General features: G+C 39.7%; 1 protein-coding gene across 2 annotated transcripts in view; it reads left to right on the top strand.

Moving 5' to 3' along the window:
- The first annotated feature begins 245 nt into the window (after positions 1-245).
- cfap36 (cilia and flagella associated protein 36) overlaps positions 246-21,988 on the top strand; it is a 109,745-nt gene continuing 88,002 nt past the window's right edge. For both annotated transcript variants that reach the window (XM_020514308.2, XM_020514293.2), the window contains exons 1-2: positions 246-384; positions 667-731. In XM_020514308.2, coding sequence (XP_020369897.1) covers positions 291-384; positions 667-731 — 159 coding nt within the window. In that variant the 5' untranslated portion in view covers positions 246-290. The remainder of the gene's footprint in view (positions 385-666; positions 732-21,988) is intronic.

Below are 21,988 nucleotides of genomic sequence, written 5' to 3'. Positions count from 1 at the left end.
CTTAATAATAAGGCCGGCAATATGGTTGATCAAATAACAACGCACAGTGTATTTATTCAGTATGTCATAATCGGCACTGTGACCATGGGCTTTCCCGTCTAATGTTCAGAGAGAAGGTTTGAGATCCTTGGGCTTGTGCGATGAGATGACGTGCCTCCTGATTGATGTTACTGTTACTGTCAGCAGTGAGGCTCGTTGGTTGTCATGGAAACAGACTTCGAACAGTTTGCATCCGGGGACATGGGCGTCCTGTTGCTCGGCTGAGCCGTTTTCCTTTCGGCTCTGGGAAAATGGAAGAGTGGATGGTGGAGGGAATTGCTGGCTTTCTCAGCAGTTCGTGTTGGACTATTCCAATCACCGATTTCATCGAACAGAACTGTGCAGGTGAGCAGCTAAACATTTCTGGTTGTTTCTTTTCATTGGTGTATTTTAAACATTGTTTTTAGTGGCTTGTGATTTAGAGCTTTAGGCCTTCTGCAGTGTGCCAACACATTTTCTCGTTCCCAGCGAGGTGCTGCTTGGAGTTGGTCTGCCGTCAACGTCGTCTTAATATGTGCTCACGTATTTACACAATCTTAAAGCCATTACGCCGAACAGTGAAATAGTAGACTTCATAGAGGTCATGATTGCAGGCAGTTTGGAGTAAATGCTTGTTTTCTGTTTCAGTTTTTGATGATGAAGAGGAAAATAAGTTATCTTATACAGAAATCCATCAGGATTACAAGGATTTGGTGAGTTCGTTTGTTTGCTTCAGAGCATTGTTAGTATAATTTGTGAAATTATCTGTTGTGACTTCCTTGTTACAGTCCACCGACGCTTCGAAAACAGCAAAGTCCAATAGAATATATAAGATGCCAGGAAAATAAACGACATATGTTATTGAGAATTCTGATTTTCCTGCTAAATTATAGATAACTCGGTGAAATTTTCTTTCAGTGGCATCAATGGCAAAGACTTTCTGCATATGCACATTAAAATTAAGTACTTTTTCAGACTTTTCATTGTGCTTAAAATCAATGCTTTAATCCACTGAAATATTATGTATTCTCATTCATTAGATTGTGAACTGATTATGGGAAATATTATTGGAACACCCTTTTCAAATATTACCAACGTATACGCACAGCTTTACTGCAACTGTGAACGAACAATGCAGACAATTTTAACTAAAATGGTAGATTCCTATGATCATCCTGCATTCTTCATTCCCTTGTCTCTCACTTATGACATTTATAGTTTTTCTCAATTCCCTTTGTGCCCTCCTAGCTTCTGATCTACCTTCTGCTGTAATGCTATTTCCAGTAAACTTCTGATCCTTCCGCTAAACTGCTGATCATGTAGCTTCCTTTCCTGTTCCATGTGATAGTTGATATTGTTAGGAATTTACTCCCTTTCAAATCTGTCATCATTTCACCCCTCTTAAGTCATGTTTGATGTTGTCTAAGCAGCTACTGCCCCTAACACAACGCTGAAATAATCCTTATCAAAGCAAAAGATATACTATGTACAGTATCCCTCCTCATCCTCTTGACCAGTGGGTAGACTTCGACATCCACAACATCCTTCTCTAATGCTTCCCTTCCCTTCTATAAAGTTGTGAGACTGTCCTTGTTTGATTCCATTCTTATCCATCAAGTTGTAGCGATTCAATTTACAGCAATAACTTATTTTCCTACTTTGAAATAGCTACCTTCTGGAGTCTGCCCTTACCCCCTTGTAATTTTACATATATGTGCTGCAAATTGGTGATAAGATCCAAAAATACCATTTCAAATTTCACATGTGTACTGGTGATATCCAGTTCTGCCTCATTACTACCTTTCTCAAACTCCTCCGTTGCATTGTATAATCACTGAGCCTGGTCTGTCATCCATTGAATTTAATTAACAAAAACTTTCTTCAGCTAAATATTTTGTATCTGCAAAGGGCTCAATGTTCTGAAATTTTCTTGCTAAATTTCTGTCTCAAACTCTGTCCTCTTCTACGAAATTCCTTAATACCCACCAAATCCTTTGGTGTTCCAATATCATCTTCTGTTTGACATTTTTTGCATTGTTGATATATAGTCTGCTAAAGCTTCTGTGAAGTATCTTCAAACATTTCACTGCTTTAAATTTACCATATAAATATATATTACAATGTATTACTTTATTTTAAATTGGATAATAATATTAAATCATTATCTCACATTTCTTCTCATCCTAATGACAATTCAGATAATAGGCAAACTTCTAAAATAAAATAATCCCTTGGGTGATTATATCAAAATAAATAAAAGGACCTGTTATATAAAGGGAAATGCTGGAAATATATAACCATTCAATCAGTATCTTTAATTAGGAAAGATTTTTCAGATAAGTGCCTTTTTCTCTTTGTGTTTTCATTTCAGGTTGCCACCATTTCGAATATTTCATTCTATATTTCCACTAAAAATCCATTAACATTAGCCTTTTTTGAGAAAAAACCTTTTGACATGAGAAGGTTTTTTTTTAGTATTTAACTATGCATCAGATCAGAAAGAACTATTCGTTGGAAGCCTTCTGCAGCTCAATCTCATAAACAAATTAAATTGTTCATGGCGTCGTAATAGTTAAGTAATATAACGAAATATTTTTGTAATTAAATTGTGGAACATCTAAGAAGTAGAAAATGCTCTAAATACTCAGCTGTTCAGGCAGCATCTGGGGAGGTCAATTCTTGATTCATTTCTTTTAAATAGCCAGGGTAACTCTTTAGAGAGCTGAAGTACCTCTGTGCTTATTGTCCCAACGTACCTGGGTTGATGTGGTAGTTCTTGATGGGTTGGGGTTCTGATACTCTGTGGAATTGTTAATGTTTCAGACTTGTGACAATTCACTAACAGCATTTTCTGTTTATAGTTTCTGACTTCCCTCAAAGGCACTGTTTTGCTTTTGTATGTGGTAAAACCTTTTCTTGTGCATTAATAAAATAAAGATAATTTTTGCTTGGTTTGTTGAAAAAATATGTTCGTGGACATAGCTATCGAAGCCCACAAACGTTCTTTTGATGTCATGTTTGTTCTTAACTTTTTAAAAACATAAATATTTCAGGGAAGAGTTAACAATATTGTTATTCAGCTGTTAAGAATGGAGTCATATGGAGTCATAGTAAAAACTCCTGCCATTGTACAACAAATCTTTTAGACAATTGTTGACAAGTTGAGGAGCCCTTTGTGACATTTGCTTGAATGGCCTGGTAACTATAGTAACTTTGCAGTGATGCGATCGGAATAAGGTCAAACATACCATTGAGATTTTTCCTTACTGTGAATACTTGTTTCTTACTTATTTATGCTCTTCAACAAGGTGCTGTTCTTTCCAAGTTAGTTTGTTGGCACAATGCAGTGCAGTAGATACAGACTGTGCATTTCTAGCAATTGTGATTAAAGAACATTCCACAGAAAATCAAATGAAATACCCAGTAGTGTAATTTGTTTTCTGTCTTTATGAAATTATGCCGTCACAACAAATTTCTTGTACCTGTTCAATTTAACATTGACCAAAACAGCCATAAACTAAAATGTTAATGTGGCTAGTGTTGTATAAAGGTACACCATAATTTTACTTTTATATGCTATGCTCTCGTCAATAAAATTCTGGAATCCTGCTTTCCCACATTTAGCAATTTACACACATATGCCTCCAGCCTTTTTACTACTGCGCTGCTTATACAATCCTTTATTTTACATTGCCTGTTCCTTCTATGAAAAGTAATACTCCACTCTACATTGTTTTAAATTTTATTTGCCATGGGGATGTGATGGCCTAGTAGTATTATGCTGGACTGTTAATCCAGAGACCCAGGTAATGTTCTGGGGAAACAAGGTATAGAGCTGGATGAACACAGCAGGCCAAGCAGCATCGGAGGAGCAGGGAAGCTGACGTTTCGGGCCTAGACCCTTCTTCAGAAATTGGGGAGGGGAAGGGGGTTCTGAAATAAATAAGGAGAGAGTGGGAGGCGGATAGAAGATGGATAAAGGAGAAGATAGGTGGAGAGGAGACAGACAGGTCAAAGAGGCGGGGATGGAGCCAGTAAAGGTGAGTGTGGGTGGGGAGTTAGGGAGGGGATAGGTCAGTCCAGGGAGGACGGACAGGTCAAGGGGGCGGGATGAGGCTAGTAGGTAGGAGATGGGTGTGGGGCTTGAGGTGGGAGGAGGGGATAGGTGGGAGGAAGGACAGGTTAGGGAGGAAGGGACAAGCTGGGCTGGTTTTGGGATGAGGTTGTGGGAGGGGAGATTTTGAAGCTTGTGAAGTCCACATTGATACCATTGGGTGGCATCGTTGTGGCACTGCAGGAGGCCCAGGATGGACATGTCGTCTGAGGAATGCGAGGGGGAGTTGAAATGGTTCGCGACTGGGAGGTGGAGTTGTTTAGTGCGAACCATTTAGTGTAGGTGTTCCGCAAAGCGGTCCCCAGGCCTCTGCTTGGTTTCCCCGATGTAGAGGAGGCCACAACGGGAACAGCGGATGCAATATACCACATTAGCAGATGTGCAGGTGAACATCTGCTTGATGTGGAAAGTCTTCTTGGGGCCTGGGATGGGGGTGAGGGGGGAGGTGTAGGGGCAGGTGTAGCACTTCCTGCAGTTGCAGGGAAAAGTGCCGGGGGTGGTGGAGCTGGAGGGGAGTGTGGAGCGGACAAGGGAGTCGTGGAGAGAGTGGTCCTTCGGAAAGCAGATAAGGGTGAGGAGGGAAAAATGTCTTTGGTGGTGGGGTCGGATTGCAGATGGCGGAAGTGTCAGAGGATGATGCATTGGATCCAGAGGTTGGTGGGGTGGTACGTGAGGACGAGGGGGATTCTGTTTTGGTTGTTATTGCGGGGAGGGGGTGTGAGGGATGAGTTGCGGGAAATGCGGGAGACACGGTCGAGGGCGTTCTCGACCACTGAGGGGGGGAAGTTGCGCTCCTTGAAAAACGAGGACATCTGAGATGTTTGGGAGTGGAATGCCTCATCCTGGGAGCAGATGCGGCAGAGGCGAAGGAATTGGGAATAGGGGATGGCATTTTTGCAGGAAGGTGGGTGGGAGGAGGTGTATTCTAGGTAGCTGTGGGAGTCGGTGGGCTTGAAATGGATATCGGTTTCCAGGTGGTTGTCAGAGGTGGAAACAGAGAGGTCCAGGAAGGAGAGAGTGGTATCAGAGATGGTTCAGGTGAACTTAAGGTTGGGGTGGTAGGTGTTGGTGAAGTGGATGAACTGTTCGAGCTCCTCGTGGGAGCACGAGACGGCGCCAATACAGTCATCAATGTAACGGAGAAAGGTTTAGGGCCAGTGTAGCTACGGAAGAGAGATTGTTCCACGTAACCTACAAAGAGACAGGCATAGCTTGGGCCCATGAGGGTACCCGTGGCCACCCCCTTTGTCTGTAGGAAGTGGGAGGAATTGAAAGAGAAGTTGTTGAGGGTGAGGACAAGTTCGGCTAAGCGGATGAGGGTGTCAGTGGAGGGGGACTGGTCAGGCCTGCGGGACAGGAAGAAGCGGAGGGCCTTTAGGCCATCTGCATGGGGAATGCAGGTGCATAGGGACTGGATGTCCATGGTAAAGATGAGGTGTTGGGGACCAGGGAATTGGAAGTTTTGGAGGAGATGGAGGGCGTGGGTTGTGTCACGGACGTAGGTAGGGAGTTCCTGGACCAAGGGGGAGAAAATGGAGTCGAGATAGGTGGAGGTAAGTTCGGTGGGGCAGGAGCAGGCAGAAACAATGGGTCGACCAGGGCAGTCAGGTTTGTGGATTTTGGGAAGGAGATAGAAGCGGGCAGTGCAGGGTTGGGGACCGATGAGGTTGGAGGCTGTGGGTGGGAGGTCACCTGAAGTGATGAGGTTGTGGATGGTTTGGGAAATGATGGTTTGGTGGTTTGAGGACGTTCTGTTTTGGGGACCTGCGTTCATATCCCACCACGGATCATGGAGTCTGCTTAAGTGAACTTGATTGTCTAATCTCATTTTTTTTTCTTTAAAGTTATCCCTGTCTGATTTTGAGTGATTAGGGAGGCTAGAATCAAAGAAGTTTTGAATTAAATTATAGACATTAATCAGTTTACCGTGTGGTTATACTTTGCTCTGCTAAAGCTGCTGTGTTATTTATAAATTGTTAATTTTTTTAAGCTATTTAAACCTGGTTTCTGGAATTGATTATTCACAAAGTCTGGTACTAGTTATTTATAAATGGTTCTGTGAGGAACCATTAGTGTCAATTTTAAGCTCATTGAATGTTTTAATTTTAACTGTGTTGTGAATACAGGAATAGGGAGGCTGATTTAATTTGGTTTCTTCATGTTGTAACAATATTCAGTCAAAAACCTGTCTGTGCCTTTTCGGTAAAACTTTAATGAAGATTGTCGTGTTTCAAAATTTGAGACTATTTAATATTAAAGGGATTTCCTATTTCAGCTATCATGCCTTATGACTTTATGCTGGTTTCAAGATTTCAATTTCTACACAAAGATTCAGCATCCTTTTTTTGTGTCTTGATAGGTAGGCATATCCCACTGAGACAACAAGACAATAGGTACTTTGATGAACTCACCTGGAAGTTAAAAAGCCACCGTCAAAATTCTTTCGTTTCACACAGCAAATACTGACACTTGTTGCATAATCTAAAAGATAAATCATTTGCATTAACGTAAAATGTTATTAAAACTCAGGGCCATCCACACCAATAACCTTAATGGGAGTTGTTTTGGAGACATCTACTTCAGGAATGTTAAGAGCCAGTTTAACAGCACCACTGGTCAAGCTTTGAATAAAAGTAGTCAATCAGTCAATGTCTTGCTTTCAGTTATTTCTGGCTTAAGTAGGTCCATAGCGATAACTGTGTTCTCTAAGAAGAAGATATTTATCGGAGAAAAGCTTATGCATTTAACATTAACCTGCATATGTAACTTAATCTGCCTGTTTAATAGTAGCTGTCCTTTTTTGAAAGACTATGATGTAAGTGTCAAATCAGTTCGGTTATTTTACCATATTCCATCATTGTAGGTAGCTGAAGATTTCAATTCTCTCCCAATACAGATAATAACAGCTATGTATTATTGACATTTAAGGCAGAAATCTAAAAGTCCTGCTCCCGAAAATGGCACTTCCCATTTTCTTGGGGACAGGAATAGAAACAGGCTGGGAATTGTGCATGTGAAGCATATGGTTGGATGAGGATGATGACTAGCATGGTAAGAAGATTGTTTTTTGCCAGCTAGCCAGAGAGGTTGCAAAAACGAGTCTTTGTCTGATTTGCAGGATGTAATGCATGGAGTCCTCTGCTGGAGCCTCAACTTCTTAAAATTTACCTCAATACTTAGATGAGGGAAGGGAAGGTATGGTAGCTAAATTTGCAGACAGCACCAAGATAGGTAAGAAACAATGTCATGACGAAGAAGAGGTGACTCATTGAAGTGTATAAGATCCTAACTGGCCTTGACAAGGTGAATGTAGGAATGACATGTCTTGTGGGTGAGTTCAGAACGTGGAGTCACTATTTTAAAATTAGATGCCTTTCTTTTAGAACAGAGATATGGAGAAGCTTTTCTGTCACAGGGTAGTGTCAATTTAGAACTCTCAGCCTCAAGGCAGTGGAGAAGGGATTATTAAGTATTCTTAAGGCAGAGGTATATTTATTCCTTTGCTTAACAAACATCTAAGGCTATCAGGGTTAAATGGAAATTTTGAATTCAAAACACAAACAGATCAGCCATGACCTTATTTAACTTTGGAGAAGGCTTGAGTTGAGGGACTAAATCGTCTATTTCTGTTTCTGTTTCATGGAGGCACCTGACCACTGAATTAGGATTTTGGCTGTGCTGTAGCATGGAACCTGGAATGTGCGCGTACAGCTGTTAAGAACATGTCTAAATTTTGTGGGTTTGATTGGATAGCCAGATAAGGACCTCTATGGATATGGTCCTAGGACACTTTGCAGAGGGTATCTAGTAACCTGGCAATGAAAGGTACTCTTTGTGAGGAAGTAAGGTACACTTAAAAAGTTAGGTAACCTAGGGAGAAGGAGGGCATTGGGTTTCCAATTGGACTGTTAATAGTAGAGAAGATTGTACTGTAAAACGTGTACAAACTCCTGACAAATGTGTCAAGGGCTGTTGAGAAATGTGAAGTATCAAAATATGCTTTATAAATGAGAAACCTTTTTCTTAGTGTAGTCTGCAAAATGGAACTTTAAGAAATAGAACATTATTTTTTTCTTTTGTGTGCATGGGCTTGAGTGGATGCCAGATGAGTTGGCATGGTGGGTGAAGGAGGAAAGAATAGTAGGTAGGCATCGACTTGAGTAAACAATAAGTCAGAATGGGGGTATGAGGCAGCTTATGGGATGGGTAAAGGAGTATAGGATTGTACAGGTGGTAAGAGGTGCCATGGAAAATGGGTAGAAGGGTATTAGAGATATTAAGGGTTATGGAAATGGATAGAAGGCTATAGGTTGGCATTGGTTGATATGTGGAGAATTTGGAGGGAATGGAGATGTCGTGCAGAGGCATTGCGGCAGAAGAAATATTTTCTGGTTTTTTGTAATGTAATTTTTGGACATAGTGCTGGAGTCTCCAGGCAGGCTTTTGGCCCAGTCCACCTTGCAACCCAGCAGCCCCCTCAATTTTTGCCTAGTTTCTGACCCCAACTTCTAATGCAAAACAGTCCCCCCTACAACACAACTCCAACCCTTCATCCCAGACCAAAAATGGAAATTGTGGGCACCATTTTTGAAGGTTGGATTTGCTGAACCAGGAATCCTTCTACCATTGCAAGCCAGATCAAGGAATGAAAATTGGAACCTTAAAGTTTATGCACCTTCTTCTTTGACATTTCTGTCACCTGCCTCTCTTTAACTTCTTTTGTTCCCTGTGTAGCACAGCTCTTTGCATGCCATGTGGGAAGAGAAAAAACTAAGCTGCGCATTGATAAGGTACATGCTGAAAACACATTTTATGGTGTCAACCCTTGATCTTCAGTGATAAATTATCATTATTTTGTCAGTTGGTAAATATGGTGGCTGTTGTTCTGATTAAGTGTTCAGCTCATCAACTGGACATAAATTTGCCAGTGCAGTTGGTACTGCCTAACAGAGCATGGGTACAAGGTATAGCTTGATGTTAGCTGTTGCAATTATAGTAAGGAACTATTGCAAAATTCTTTACTGAAGGACATAGATGAAGGCCTCCATTTTCAAAAGTTGTTTGCATCTTGCACAGACACCATAATGATTAAGCATATCTTTTTGCTGTTCATTGCAATTTATTGGTCTGTTTGCTTCCAGTTACATTTATTTCCTGGTCTATGGTATTTAACTGTTGAACATTTTATTATAATAGGCTACTGAAAATTCTTCTAATTACATCTAGTACACTTCTAATTACTTTAATGGAAAAAATAATCATGGTTATTGTAATTTTGTTATAATTGAAAGTAACAAGACAGTTTATTCAGTGCATAAAGTTGAAAGGTGTTATGGATTAGACCAGACCCCCTCAAAGTATTGTAAGAAGGTAGCCTAGATCCTAAATAAAAACTGAAAGAACTGCGGATGCTGTAAATCAGGAACAAAAACAAAGTTGCTGGAGAAGCTCAGCGGGTCTTGCAACATCTGTGAAGGAAAAAACAGAGTTAACGTTTCGGGTCCGGTGACTCTTCCTCAGAGGAAGGATCACCGGACCCAAAACGTTAACTCTGTTTTTTCCTTCCCAGATGCTGCCAGACCTGCTGAGCTTTTCCAGCAACTTTGTTTTTGAGCCTAGATGTTAACTTTTTCTTATTTCAAGGTGGATGTGAAGTGCGTGTTCCAGATGTAATGCAACTGGTCAAACTACTCAATGCTAAGCAAAACACAGTTTATTTAAACACTACAGTTAAAATGGAAACAAAAGAAAGAGGAATTTAGAATAACTTAACTACTGGAAAACTTAACTGAATAATACATACAAAACCTATTAATAATTAACTGTTCCAATATAGTAATATTGCATAAACACACCCTTTGGCAAAAAGGTAAATTCAGACACAGATTCTTACGTGCAGTTCTCCAATCCAGGAGGAAACAACATCAAGAGAGATTTCAGGGAAAGTAGCAGCTAGGAATCATTACTGAAGCTCTAACTCTTCTGGGACCCCAAACAGCTTCTGATTACTATGGCTGAAAAAAACTAGAAAGCCTGGTCTGAGAGAGCTGGCCACTCCCCTTCCATTGTTCCAACTGTTTAAAAAAAAAACACCAAAGGTCTCCTGAGTTATTTACTTCAGCCATTTTCAGCAGCCAGTTTTGTACCTCTGCCTTTACAATGTCTCCTCGAAAAAAACTGGGAGAAAGTAACTTTTTTAAAGTGGCAGCATTGTCACACCTCCCCCCTTTAAAAAAGTGAACCATCAAAATAGAAAGATGGCGTCATTTTTAAAATCCTTAGTCTTACTCTTACTAGTATGTTACAATACATATACATTATATTGACTCTAAGCATGCAAGCATTCACTACTACATTTTATTTCAGTCCATTTACTCCTGCCACTGAATGCTTCTGTCTTTCACCAACAAAGTCGTGACAATGCACCAGCAATTATGTTTTCTCGTCCTGCCACGTGTATAATTTTCAGATTGAATGGCTGCAATAATAAGTTCAATTTAAACTAGAAATTTTGTCCTTAAATTTCTCCAAAAACTTTAATGTGTTATGGTCAGTATATACAATTGTCTAAGGCACATTACTGGCAATATAAATGTTGAAATATCGTAATGCCAACACCAAGCTCAAGGTTTCCTTTTCAATCGTGGAATACTTCTGCTGATGAGTATTCAATTTTCTGGAAAATACTTGATAGGTCTTTCTATCTTGTTGTTGTCTTCTTGTAAGAATGCTGCACCAACACTCACATCATTCGCATCAATAGCCATCTTGAATGGCTTTCCGTAATTAGGTGTGCTTAACACTGGGGCAGTGGTTAGCACAGCGTTCAGGCTGTCAGATGCCTTCTGGCAGTCCGCTGTTCATTTATTTTCTGCACTCCTTCAATAAGTCAATCAGTGGAGCACCCACACTGCCAAAACCTGGTATGAACTTATGATAAAACACACTCAATCCCAGGAATCGCAGTACTGCTGTCTTCATCGATGGTTTGGGAAACTCCCCAATAACCTTTGTTTTCACACTGTGTGGGGCCAGCTGTCCATGTCCGATAACATGGTCCAGGAACGTGACTTGGGCTTTTTGGAATTCACTCTTAGTCAGGTTGATCACCAAGCCTGCCTTGCAAAGTCGATTAAACAATTCTAGTACATGTTGCAAATGTTCCTTCCATGTGTGACTAAAAATCGCCAGGTACACCACACAATTGGTTAATCCAGAAATGACTTTATTGGTTAGTCTTTCAAATGTGGCCGGCACATTTTTCATACCAAATGGCTGGACTTTAAGTTGGTATAGTCCATTTGGTGTCACGTAAACCGAAATTGTCTTTGCTGTTTCAGATAAAGGTACCTGCCAGTATCCTCTGTGTAAGTACAACTTAGAAATATAAGTTGCTTTTCCATCTTCTCAATATGGTCTTCCATAAGTGGAATAGGATATGAATCAGATTTTGTAACTGTGTTGACTTTGCGATAGTCTGCACATAATCATTGGATACCATCTAGTTTTGGTACCATTACTATGGTGAGCTCCAGTAGCTGCAAATCATTTCGATTATGTTGTCTTTGAGCATGCATTCAGTCTCTTTTTGAACCTGTGCCAACTTTAGAGCGTAAAGTCTATAAGGATGTTGCTTAATCGGAACAGCATTTTCGATATCTACATCACACGTAATTAAGTTAGTACTTCCCAGTTTATTCCCATATATCACCACATGTGATAGTAATAACTGTGTCAGGTCATTTCAATTTTTCCTCTCCAAGGTAACTCAATAATTTATACTAATTTTGAGAACTTCCTCATTGTCCAATTTAATTTGAGGAATCTCAAATTCAGAATCCTGTGAACTTGGTCCTTCGCTCTGTGTTGTAACCAGTAACACATTTTTCTTTTGCTTTCCTTCCCTATCAAAATACTTTTTGAGCATATTCGCAAGACCCATTCTGTGAGATTTCTTTCTATCTGGCGCTCTTATCAAATAATTCACCTCACTCATTCTCCTTTTGATTTGATAAGGTCCACTAAACCTTGTTTTTAAAGGTTCACCTATCACTGGAAGTAACACTAACACTTTATCTCCATTAGCCAATTTGCGAATTTTTGATTTCTTGTCTGCTTCCTGTTTCATTATATGCCGTATTTAATTTTACCCTAAGATTTGACACATAGTCCAAATATGTGGTTTCTCAACTCTGATTCACCAATTTCTCCTTAATTAATTTCAGTGGCCCTCTGACCTCATGCGCAAAAATTAATTCAAATAGACTGAATTTGGTTGATTCCTTTGGTGCATCCCTATTTGCAAAAAAATACAAACAGAATTCTTTTATCCCAATCATCTGGATAGTCTTGACTATAAGCTTCAACGTGGTCTTTAAAGTTTGATGTCACTATTCTAACGCTCCCTGCAATTCTGGATTTGAATTGTTTTATTCCTAAGCTATCCAAAACTTCCCTGAATAATTTTGATGTAAAATTTGACCCTTGATCTGATTGTATCTCTGTGGGTGGTCTGTATCTAGTGAAAAATTTGAGTAACTCTTCTACAATTCTTTTAGTTGTGGTAATGCCTCTGGAAATCGAGTGGACATATCCCTTATTGTCAACAAGTACTGATTCCCACTTTTTGTTTTAGGTAGGGGTCCTATGCAATCAATTAAGACACTTGTAACAGGCTGCTTAAATGCACGAATGGGTATTAAAGGTGCTGGTTTTATCACTGCCTGACATTTTCCAATTACCTGACATGTATGACATGTTTGGCAAAATTCAACTAAATCTTTATGCAGTCCAGGCCAATAAAAATGTTTTTGAATTTTGGCTTGAGTTTTCTTTACTCCTAAATTACTTCCTCCTGGTAATTCATGTACTACCCGCCACACCTCCTTTCTGTAACCCACCGGTAATACAACCGAATGAACTTCTGCCCATTTCTCATCTGCCTGAATATGTGATACTCTCCATTTCCTTACCAAGATGTCATTTTTAAGATAGTAACATTCTGGGATACACTCAGGTTCTTCTTCTGTGTACGCTTTCTGATACAATTGCTTCAGTTTTTCATCTTTCTATTATAACTCAGTTAATTTCTCTGAACTAAAAATATCCACTTTGTCCTCAGCCTGTTCTTGTATTTTCTCGACCAATTGATCAAACATGGTCTCTGATAATTCTACTTCAACTTTCTTATCTTTATTCTTTAATTTCTCCTCCTGCTTCAACCTATGGCTTTGTGACCTTGTTAACACAGTCAGGAAAAATCCCAGTATATACTTTGTGTAATACCTCAGTTGCCTGATTTTCTGCTGGCTTTTCAACCACAGTAGGCAGCACTCCGACCTGTAATCCAGCTTTCTCATTACCAAGAATGAATTAATGTTCTGCAGCCAAGAGTTCCTCCAGTACTTCTATCACCACTTCTCCACTTTTCACCAGACATCCCAACCTCACTCTACAAAATGGAGCATTTCTCATCTCACCATGCATTCCACATATTACCACTTTTTCTGGCAGTAGTCCTTCTGAATGGCATATCTCTTCATCTCTCAACATTCAAGATTGACATGGTCCCATATATCTTAAAATTATAATTTCTTTACCTGCTCCTCCTGGCGTATGCGAGTGAACCTTACCCTTGCAAGTAAATGGGTTAAGAAGATTTGGCACTTTTCTTTCAACTAACCTCTGACCAGCCTGCACACTTTGGTGCAGCTTTTTAGCTTCCACTGTGCTTTCCTTTACCACTTCAACAAATTCACTGGCTTATCCTGTTTTCCCATATCTGTCTTCCCAGTGCTTATTTTAATCTGTCAACACTGCGACTTCATGTGGCCTACTTTATTGCAGTGAAAACACCTGAGCTTTTTACTTTTCTTTCTCCTTCATGAGTTTTCTTTTCACCCTGTTGTCTGTAGTAAGCTATCTTTATTATCTTCAATGAGATCTACTATTCCCTTCCTGCCCGAGGATTTCTCTTTTTCCCTCAATTTCTATCCCTCACAGATTGAAATTGATTCGGAAGTCAAACTTTGATTTATGAGCCAACTCATAAGCGTCAGCCATTTCAGCTACTAATCTTGCAGTTTTAACTCTCCATTTGCATTCTCACTACTTCAGGAAGTGAATTTTTGAACTCCAAAATGATCGAATCTCTAAGAGTGTCAAATGTTTGATCTATTTTCAATGCCCTTATCCACCTATTCAAATTACTTTGTTTGAAACTTTCAAACTCAATGTTCATTTGACCAGAGTCCCTCCTTAGATTCCTGAAATGTTGTCTGTCGGCTTCTGACACTGGCTGATATGCACTTATTATGTCTTTCTTCACCTCCTCATATTCCCCAGATACCTCCTCTGAAAGTGACGCAAATGCCTCACTAGATCTCCCTTCCAGCTTTGTTTGGATCAACAAAACCCATGTGGTCACCAGCCACTTCATATGTTTAGCCACTTCCTCAGATGAAAGAAAAAAAGCTTCAACATCCTTCTCATCAACTTTAGACAAAGTTTGGGGATAGTTAAACAGATCTCCACCAGGCCTTTGGTTTTGATGGGTTTGCTTGATGTCACTATCCTCCTCACTAGGCTTACCTTCTACCTTCATCTCCACCCGTTCGACTCAACTCTCCTCTCTAATTAAAAACTGGAAGAACTGCGGATGCTGTAAATCAGGAACAAAAACAGAAGTTGCAGGAAAAGCTCAACAGGTCTGGCAGCATCTGTGAAGAAAAAATCAGACTTAACATTTTGGGTCGGGTGATCCTTCCTCAGAACTGAAACGTTAACTCTGATATTTTCTTCACAGATGCTGCCAGACCTGCTGAGCTTTAACAGCAACTTCTCCTCTCTAATTGCCAACTTCTGAAACTCAAATTCTTCTGATTTTAATCATAAACCAAACTGTTTCATTTCCTTTTCATGTTCAAGTTCCTTCATCTGCAATTGAATTCTAACCATTTCCAAAGATTCCGATGGCATTTCCAGAAAATTTAAATATCGAGCTACTGCTGCAATTATCTCCCCTTGTCTCACAGAATCAACTCCAACTCTAGCTTGTCTGCCAATTCCAGCAGTTTTGCCTTGCTCACCTTTTGTAAAACTCCCAAAGTCACTTCTTCCACCATCAGAAATTCTTAGTGACTGAAAGAGTCATTACTATACAAGGCATGCCGTGTTTAAACCAACCGAATTCAACACCAAAACAAAAGACACTAACTCCTACCACTTGCTGCGTTTGAGTCTAACAATCCGAAACCTAAATTGGAATTATAGATTTCAATCCTGACAAGAACCCCCAATTTGTTATGGACCAGACCACACCCCTTCAAAATATTTTAAGAAGGTAGCCTAGATCCTAACTTTCTCTTATTTTAAAGGTAGATGTGAAGTGCATGTTCCAGATGTAGTGCGACTCGTCAAACTACTTGACGTTTAGCAAGACACAATTTATTTAAACACTATAGTTAAAATAGAAACAAAAGAAAGAGGAATTTAGAATAACGTAACTATTGGAAAACTTAACTGAATAACAGGTACAGTACCTAGTACGAATTAACTGTTCCAATATAGTAATATTCCATAAACACACCCTTTGGCAAAAAGGTAAATTCAGTCTCAGATTCTTACATGCAGTTCTCTAATCCAGGAGGAAGCAACATTAAGAGAGATTTCAGAGAAAGTAGCAGCTAGGGATCATTCACTGAAGCTCTAACTCTCCTGGGACCCCAAACAGCTTCTGATTACTATAGCTGAAAAAAAACTAGAAAGCCTGATCTGTGAGAGCTGGCCACTCCCCTTCCATTGTTTCAACTGTTTTTCAAAAAAAAAACCTAAAGGTCTCCTGAGTTATTTACTTCAGCCATTTTCAGCGGCCAGTTTTGTATCTCTGCCTTTACAGCCTTTCTTCAAAAAATGCCCAGGACAAAATAACCCTTTTTAAAGTGGCAGCATTGTCACAAAGCAAAACATTGCTTCAATTGCAGAAAACCTTTTAATATTTGTGTGTAAAAGATATAATGTGCTGGTAAGTCAACATTGCTGCAAAAAATTGATCCCTTTGAATATTGCATGCCCACCTTGTTTTTAATTATCACTTCTTACTCTTGCAGTGAATTTTTTTCTTCTTTGTCTTTTATTATGCTTTTCATATTTTTTTTTCATGTTTACCTGCCCCAATTATAAAAGCAGAAAGAAATGGACCAGGTGTGATATTGGACATTTGAGCATTAAGAACTTTTCTTTGGTAGCTTCCATAGAGAAAGGCTTGTTAGTATTTTTTGCCTGGAACCTAGTAACTACATTTGCCTTGTTCATCCGCAACTCCTGGAGAGGCTCTGAATTCCAGAGTTGCTGACAGATGGGGGAGTCAAGCTTGAAGAAGGGTGTGTAACCTATTGTAGAAGGTACCATTAGGCAAGATAGTGGCCAGATATTCCGATGGCCAAATAATTGAGAGTTGCCCAGGAAATGGAGTATTTCAAACTCCAATTCCCCCGTGTCTGGACCTCAAAAACAAGCCCATAAAGTTGATGGGGGGGTTTGGAGGATTCTGTTTTACTTAAGTTTACTATCACCCAGGAAAAGTTAGATAATTGTAATTATGCTCTAACTCAGGGCAACTGAACTAAATTAAACCATTGACTTACCACTGACACCCCCATGACCACGTTCCCAACCAAGCCCTGACACTCCTTGATCTGACACTCACCAGCCTTGATCTAACTCTACAACTATTCAATGCTTTACACTGATTGCCCAACCCTCCTGCTCCCCCTGACCTGAACCGACTGCACCCCTCTATGATTCAACATCATAGGACCTGACACCCCTCAAACCCCAAATTCAACAGCCACTCTCAATTCTGACCTAACAGTCCCAGACAAGCCCAATACTCATCCATTTAACTTGGAACTCACCCACCTTGCCCATTTAGCTCTCTAAGCCCTCCTTGCACTTTAGCACCATATCCTCTCACCCTCCTACACCTTACCCTCTCCACCCACTCCAATCTTAACCCTCGCTTAACTTACATACTTGCCTTTTCAAGCAGCAATCTACTGGGCATTTAAATTCTAAGAATACGGGCACTCAAAATACGGGCTGCAAAAGGATGCGTAGTTTCTGTGCCATTTATCTCCTATGCTAAATTTGTGAATTCCTAGACAGGTTTTAACAGGACGCCCTTATTCAGGAATCTCCAGTGCAGATGTTATCAAAATCTTATTAAATAAGATTTCTGAACTTGATTAGGATTTGAGCCATTATTTTACAATTTTTGGTGATTTGTTGATATCAAGCAATTTTCTTGTTACCTTTTGATACTAAGAATGGTGTACCACGGGGCTCAGTGCAGGAGCTACAATTTTTTATTATTTAAACAAATTGCTTAAATGAAGGACCTGAAGACATGGTTGCTGAATTTGCTGATGACACAAACATAGATAAGAGGGTACGTTGTGAAGAGGACTTAAGGACATGAAAGAGGGATATTGATGGGTTAAGTGAGGGGGCAAGGAAATGAAACTAGAGAAAGGACAAAAATCAACAAGTCCAGATACTGCTGCTGTGCTGGGCCCTTGACCCAAGCGTTGCAGGCCCACTGTCCAGTCTCCTACCTCAGCACAACTGCTCTGTCCTGGCTCCTGACCTGCATACATTGGCTCCGACCTGACTTGTGTGTGGCGACTCTGCCCTGCCCCAAGTACAGCAATCATCCTCAGACTGGAGTACTAGAGCTGTGTTCCCTACCCAAACACAGGACCCCCGGACCCCAGATATTGGACCATGATGTACCCCTGTGTCCAGGGTCGTGAATGGAGTAAATCTGGGAAAATGTGAAATTGTCCATTTTGCAAGGAACAATAAAAAAGAAACATTTTATGTAAATGGTGAGAGATTGCAGAGCCCTGAGATGTAGAGGAATCTGGGTGTCCTAGTGCATAAATTACAAAAGGTGTGCAGATACAGCAAGTAATTAGGAAAGCTAATAAAATGTCACTTACTGTGAGGGAAATTGAATACAAAAGTTGGGATGTTATATTTCAGTTACACAGGGCATTGGTGCGATCAAATCTGGAGTACTGTGTACGTATTGGCCTCCTTATTTAAGAAGGACGTAAATACGTTGGAATCAGTTCAGGGGAAATTAACTAGACTAATACCTGGAATGGACAGGTTGTCTAATGAGGAAAGGTCGTTCAGGCTAGGTTTGTATTTGCTGGAGTTTAAAAGAGTATGAGGCAGCTTTATTGAAACAGATAAGATCTTGAGAGGTCTTGACAGGATGGTTGTGGAAAGGATGTTTTCCCTTGTGGGAGAGTCTAGAACTATGCATCACTGTTTTAAAGTAAGGGGTTCCCCATTTAAAACTGAGACAGAGGATCGTGAATCTTTGGAATGCTCTTCTTCAAAATGTGTCAGAAGCTAGTACTTGAATATTTTTAAGGCTGATAGATTCTTGATGAATAAGGAAGTGAAAGTTTATTTGGGATAGATGGAAATGTGCAGTATGAGATAATCCATGACCTGGAATTGCAGAACAGGTTCAAGGGGCCAAGTGACCTACCTTTGATCGTAATTTGTATGTTTGTGTATTTATAAATCTGATGGCTTTATGTTCAATATATGTTTTAAACTGATTAGTGATAATCTTTGCAGTTCTTAAAACTGGCTTTAAAAAGTTGATGTGTGTAAAGGATACGTTAACTTTTTATAGGTATCCCATTTCTTTTGCCAAAATTTAAGAATTAAAGGATTTTTGTTTGCAAGTCTTTCTTGTTGAAAATTGTACCTTCTTAAAAATCAGTTTTAAATTATCAAATGAAAGATGTTACGCTGTTCCAAGCTTCCATTGATCATCTGTCGTTCCAGTCTATTTCACTCAATTAAAATATGCTACGTCATTGCTGGAAAATTAATGGCATGCTAACTGCCCTTGCCCTTATTAATGTGCACATCAGCTGGCAAACTTAGGGAACTACAAGACAGTCCATGACAGTGAATCTCCAGAACTTCTGATGGATACATGGTGGTCTGTTTTTTGCTAATTTCCTTGATCCTGGCTCTGCTTACCTCCCCTTTGCTTCCTGCCCTACGTTCTTGAGCCACCTAAAATGTTTGGAATTCATTCAGGCATGCTTGGAATTTCCTGCTGAGCTCATCTGCCTGTCACGTTCTGTTCTGTCAATACCTGCCTTAAAATCCACTCATTTGATCAAGATTTAATCCCACCATTTAATATTTCTGTGGTTTTAGCTTGGCATAAATTTATTTCTAATAGCACGTTATGCAACACCTTTGAATACTTTTCTGTGTTAAAACAATGCAACAGATCTTAGTGAAAAAAATATTTGATCTGCAAGTTCACGTGGCTAAGGGATGTACCATGAGTTATGAATCTTTAGAACTTGCGAATTGATTTACATCACTTCAGTGTTTGCTTTGGACAAATGACATCTCACTCTGGACCTCCTTATTATTTTAAAGAATTTACTGGATTTGCACATTAATTTCCCATTAAACAAGTAGATCATTTTGTCCTGAACAATGTAAAGTTAGCATTAACTTAGCATTAATCTCATACTTGCATAATTTAGAGTCTCACATTAAATTGCTGACATGGGCTCTTGACATGGCTAAAGATAAGGTGAAATTGTGCCTAGTTAATTGCCAGCCTGTAATTTAGAAATACAGGCCTTGAGTTTAAAGGGCATTACAAAGTTAATCTCTAGATATTGATCAAACCAAAGTACTGATGGTGTCTGATTCAGCCACAGTGATGCAAATGAATGTCAAAGTTAAGTATTGGCATTCTGCCTTGTTGGGAATAAGATTCTCTTGGAGGATACGCTATGCTAATGTAAATGGACATTCATCTAGCCAGAAACTCACTAAGCACTTAATGCTTTGAGGTTCACAAATCTGTTTAGGCGAACTGCATCTGTATTCATGATGATAAAGTCCTGTAGAGATCTCACCATGAGCACCAGGACCTGTTCCCAAGGATGTCTCCCTTTTTTTGATGGCATTTCTATCTGAGGTGACAGGCTACTCTTTGCCCTCCTCATTGTCTGATAAGGTGCCTCTTTCAGCAGCCTCTGGATCCTCAATCTGAATACCCCTCTACCATATTATGCAACAAATTACCACCAGGCTCAACATTCTTACTGCTGAATTCTGGAGTGCTGCTCCACAGCAGTAAAGGCAGTTGAACCACATTTTCAACAGCCATTTCAACAACTGGAGTTCTGAGGAAGGGTCACTGGACCCTGATTTTTTCTTCACAGATACTGCCAGACCTGCTGAGCTTTTCCAGCAACTTCTGTTTTTATTCACAGTACTATGCTGTACTTTGCCCCCCCAATCCAATCTTTCCTCATAAGACAATCCACTCATTTCATGTGTCAATCCAGTAAATTTTCTCTGAATTGCCTCCACTGCATTATATCCTTCTTTAAATAAGGAGATCAAAACCACACATAGTATTTAAGATATGGTCTCACCAATGCCCTGTGTAATTGAAGCATAACACCATTACTCTTATGTTCAGTTCCCCATGTAATAAAAGATGTATTCCATTAAGCTTCTTAATTATTTGCTGTACAAGAATACTAACTTTTAACAACACATGCACTAGAACACTTAGATCTCTCTGCACCTTGGAATTGTGCAAGTTTTCACTATTTAAGTAATACTTTGTATTTTTTAAAATTCTTCCTACCAAAGTAAATAACTTCACATTTTCCCACATTATACTCCGTCTGCAGGTTTTTGCCTACTCAGTCAACCTATCTATATCTATCTGCAACCTCCTTATGGCTTCCCCATAACATATTTTCCTACCTATCTTGACATCATCTGCAAATTTAGCTACTAAAACCTTTGATTCCCTCATCTAAGCCATAGAGTCATACAGTATGAAAACAGACCCTTCGGTCCAAATAATCCATGCCGACCATGTTCCCAAACTAAATTAGTCCCACCTGCCTCCATTAGACCCATATCCCTCCAAACCTTTCCTGTTCATGTACTTATCCAGATGTCTTTTAAACGTTTTAACTGTACCTGCATCCACCACTTCCTCTGGCTGTTCATTGCACACGCTAATGTCTTTCATTAATATAAATGGTAAAAAGCTGAGAGCCCAGCACAGACCCCTGCATGACCCAACTCACCACGTCCTGCCTATCAAGTAAGATATCCATTTACGCATAAGAGCATAAGAACTAGGGGCAGGAGCATGCAGTTCTGCCTCTAGAGCCTGCTCTGCCATTTGAAATGATCATGGCTAATCTTACCTCACCTTCACTTTCTCACCTGCTCTCTATAATCCCTTGACTATTACTAATTAAAAATCTGTCTGTCTTAAATTGCATGCTGTCTGTTTTCAGACAGCCAGTCAAACTTATATCTGTGCTAAGATGTAATTCCCAATACCATGATCTGCTACTTGCAGCAGTAACAACTTTGTGTGGCATCTTGTCAAATGCCAACTAAAAGCCAAATGCAGTACATCAATGGGCTCCCTGCCAACCGCTGAAAATTTCAATGAATTGGTTAAATGTCATTTCCATTTTGCAAACCCATGCTGAGTTTTTATGAGTGCCCATTTATAAATTCTGTAATGATCAATTCTAATTTATTTCCCATGACAGATGTCAAATGAACCTTCTTGCCACTCTAGTAGAATTTTATCAGAATCCACTCAACTTTGGGAAATTAAGATCAACACATCTAGTACCTCATTAATCACCTCTTTTAACATCCCAGATAAAGTCCACCAGGAACTAGACATTTATCAACCAGCAGTTTCATCAGTTTGCTCATTATTGTATCCCCGGTGATTATAATTTTACTGAG

This window comes from Rhincodon typus, chromosome 9 (assembly GCF_021869965.1).
Source record: "Rhincodon typus isolate 14 chromosome 9, sRhiTyp1.1, whole genome shotgun sequence".
Classification (NCBI taxonomy): Eukaryota; Metazoa; Chordata; class Chondrichthyes; order Orectolobiformes; family Rhincodontidae; genus Rhincodon; species Rhincodon typus.
This window is presented reverse-complemented; position numbering and strand designations above follow the sequence as displayed.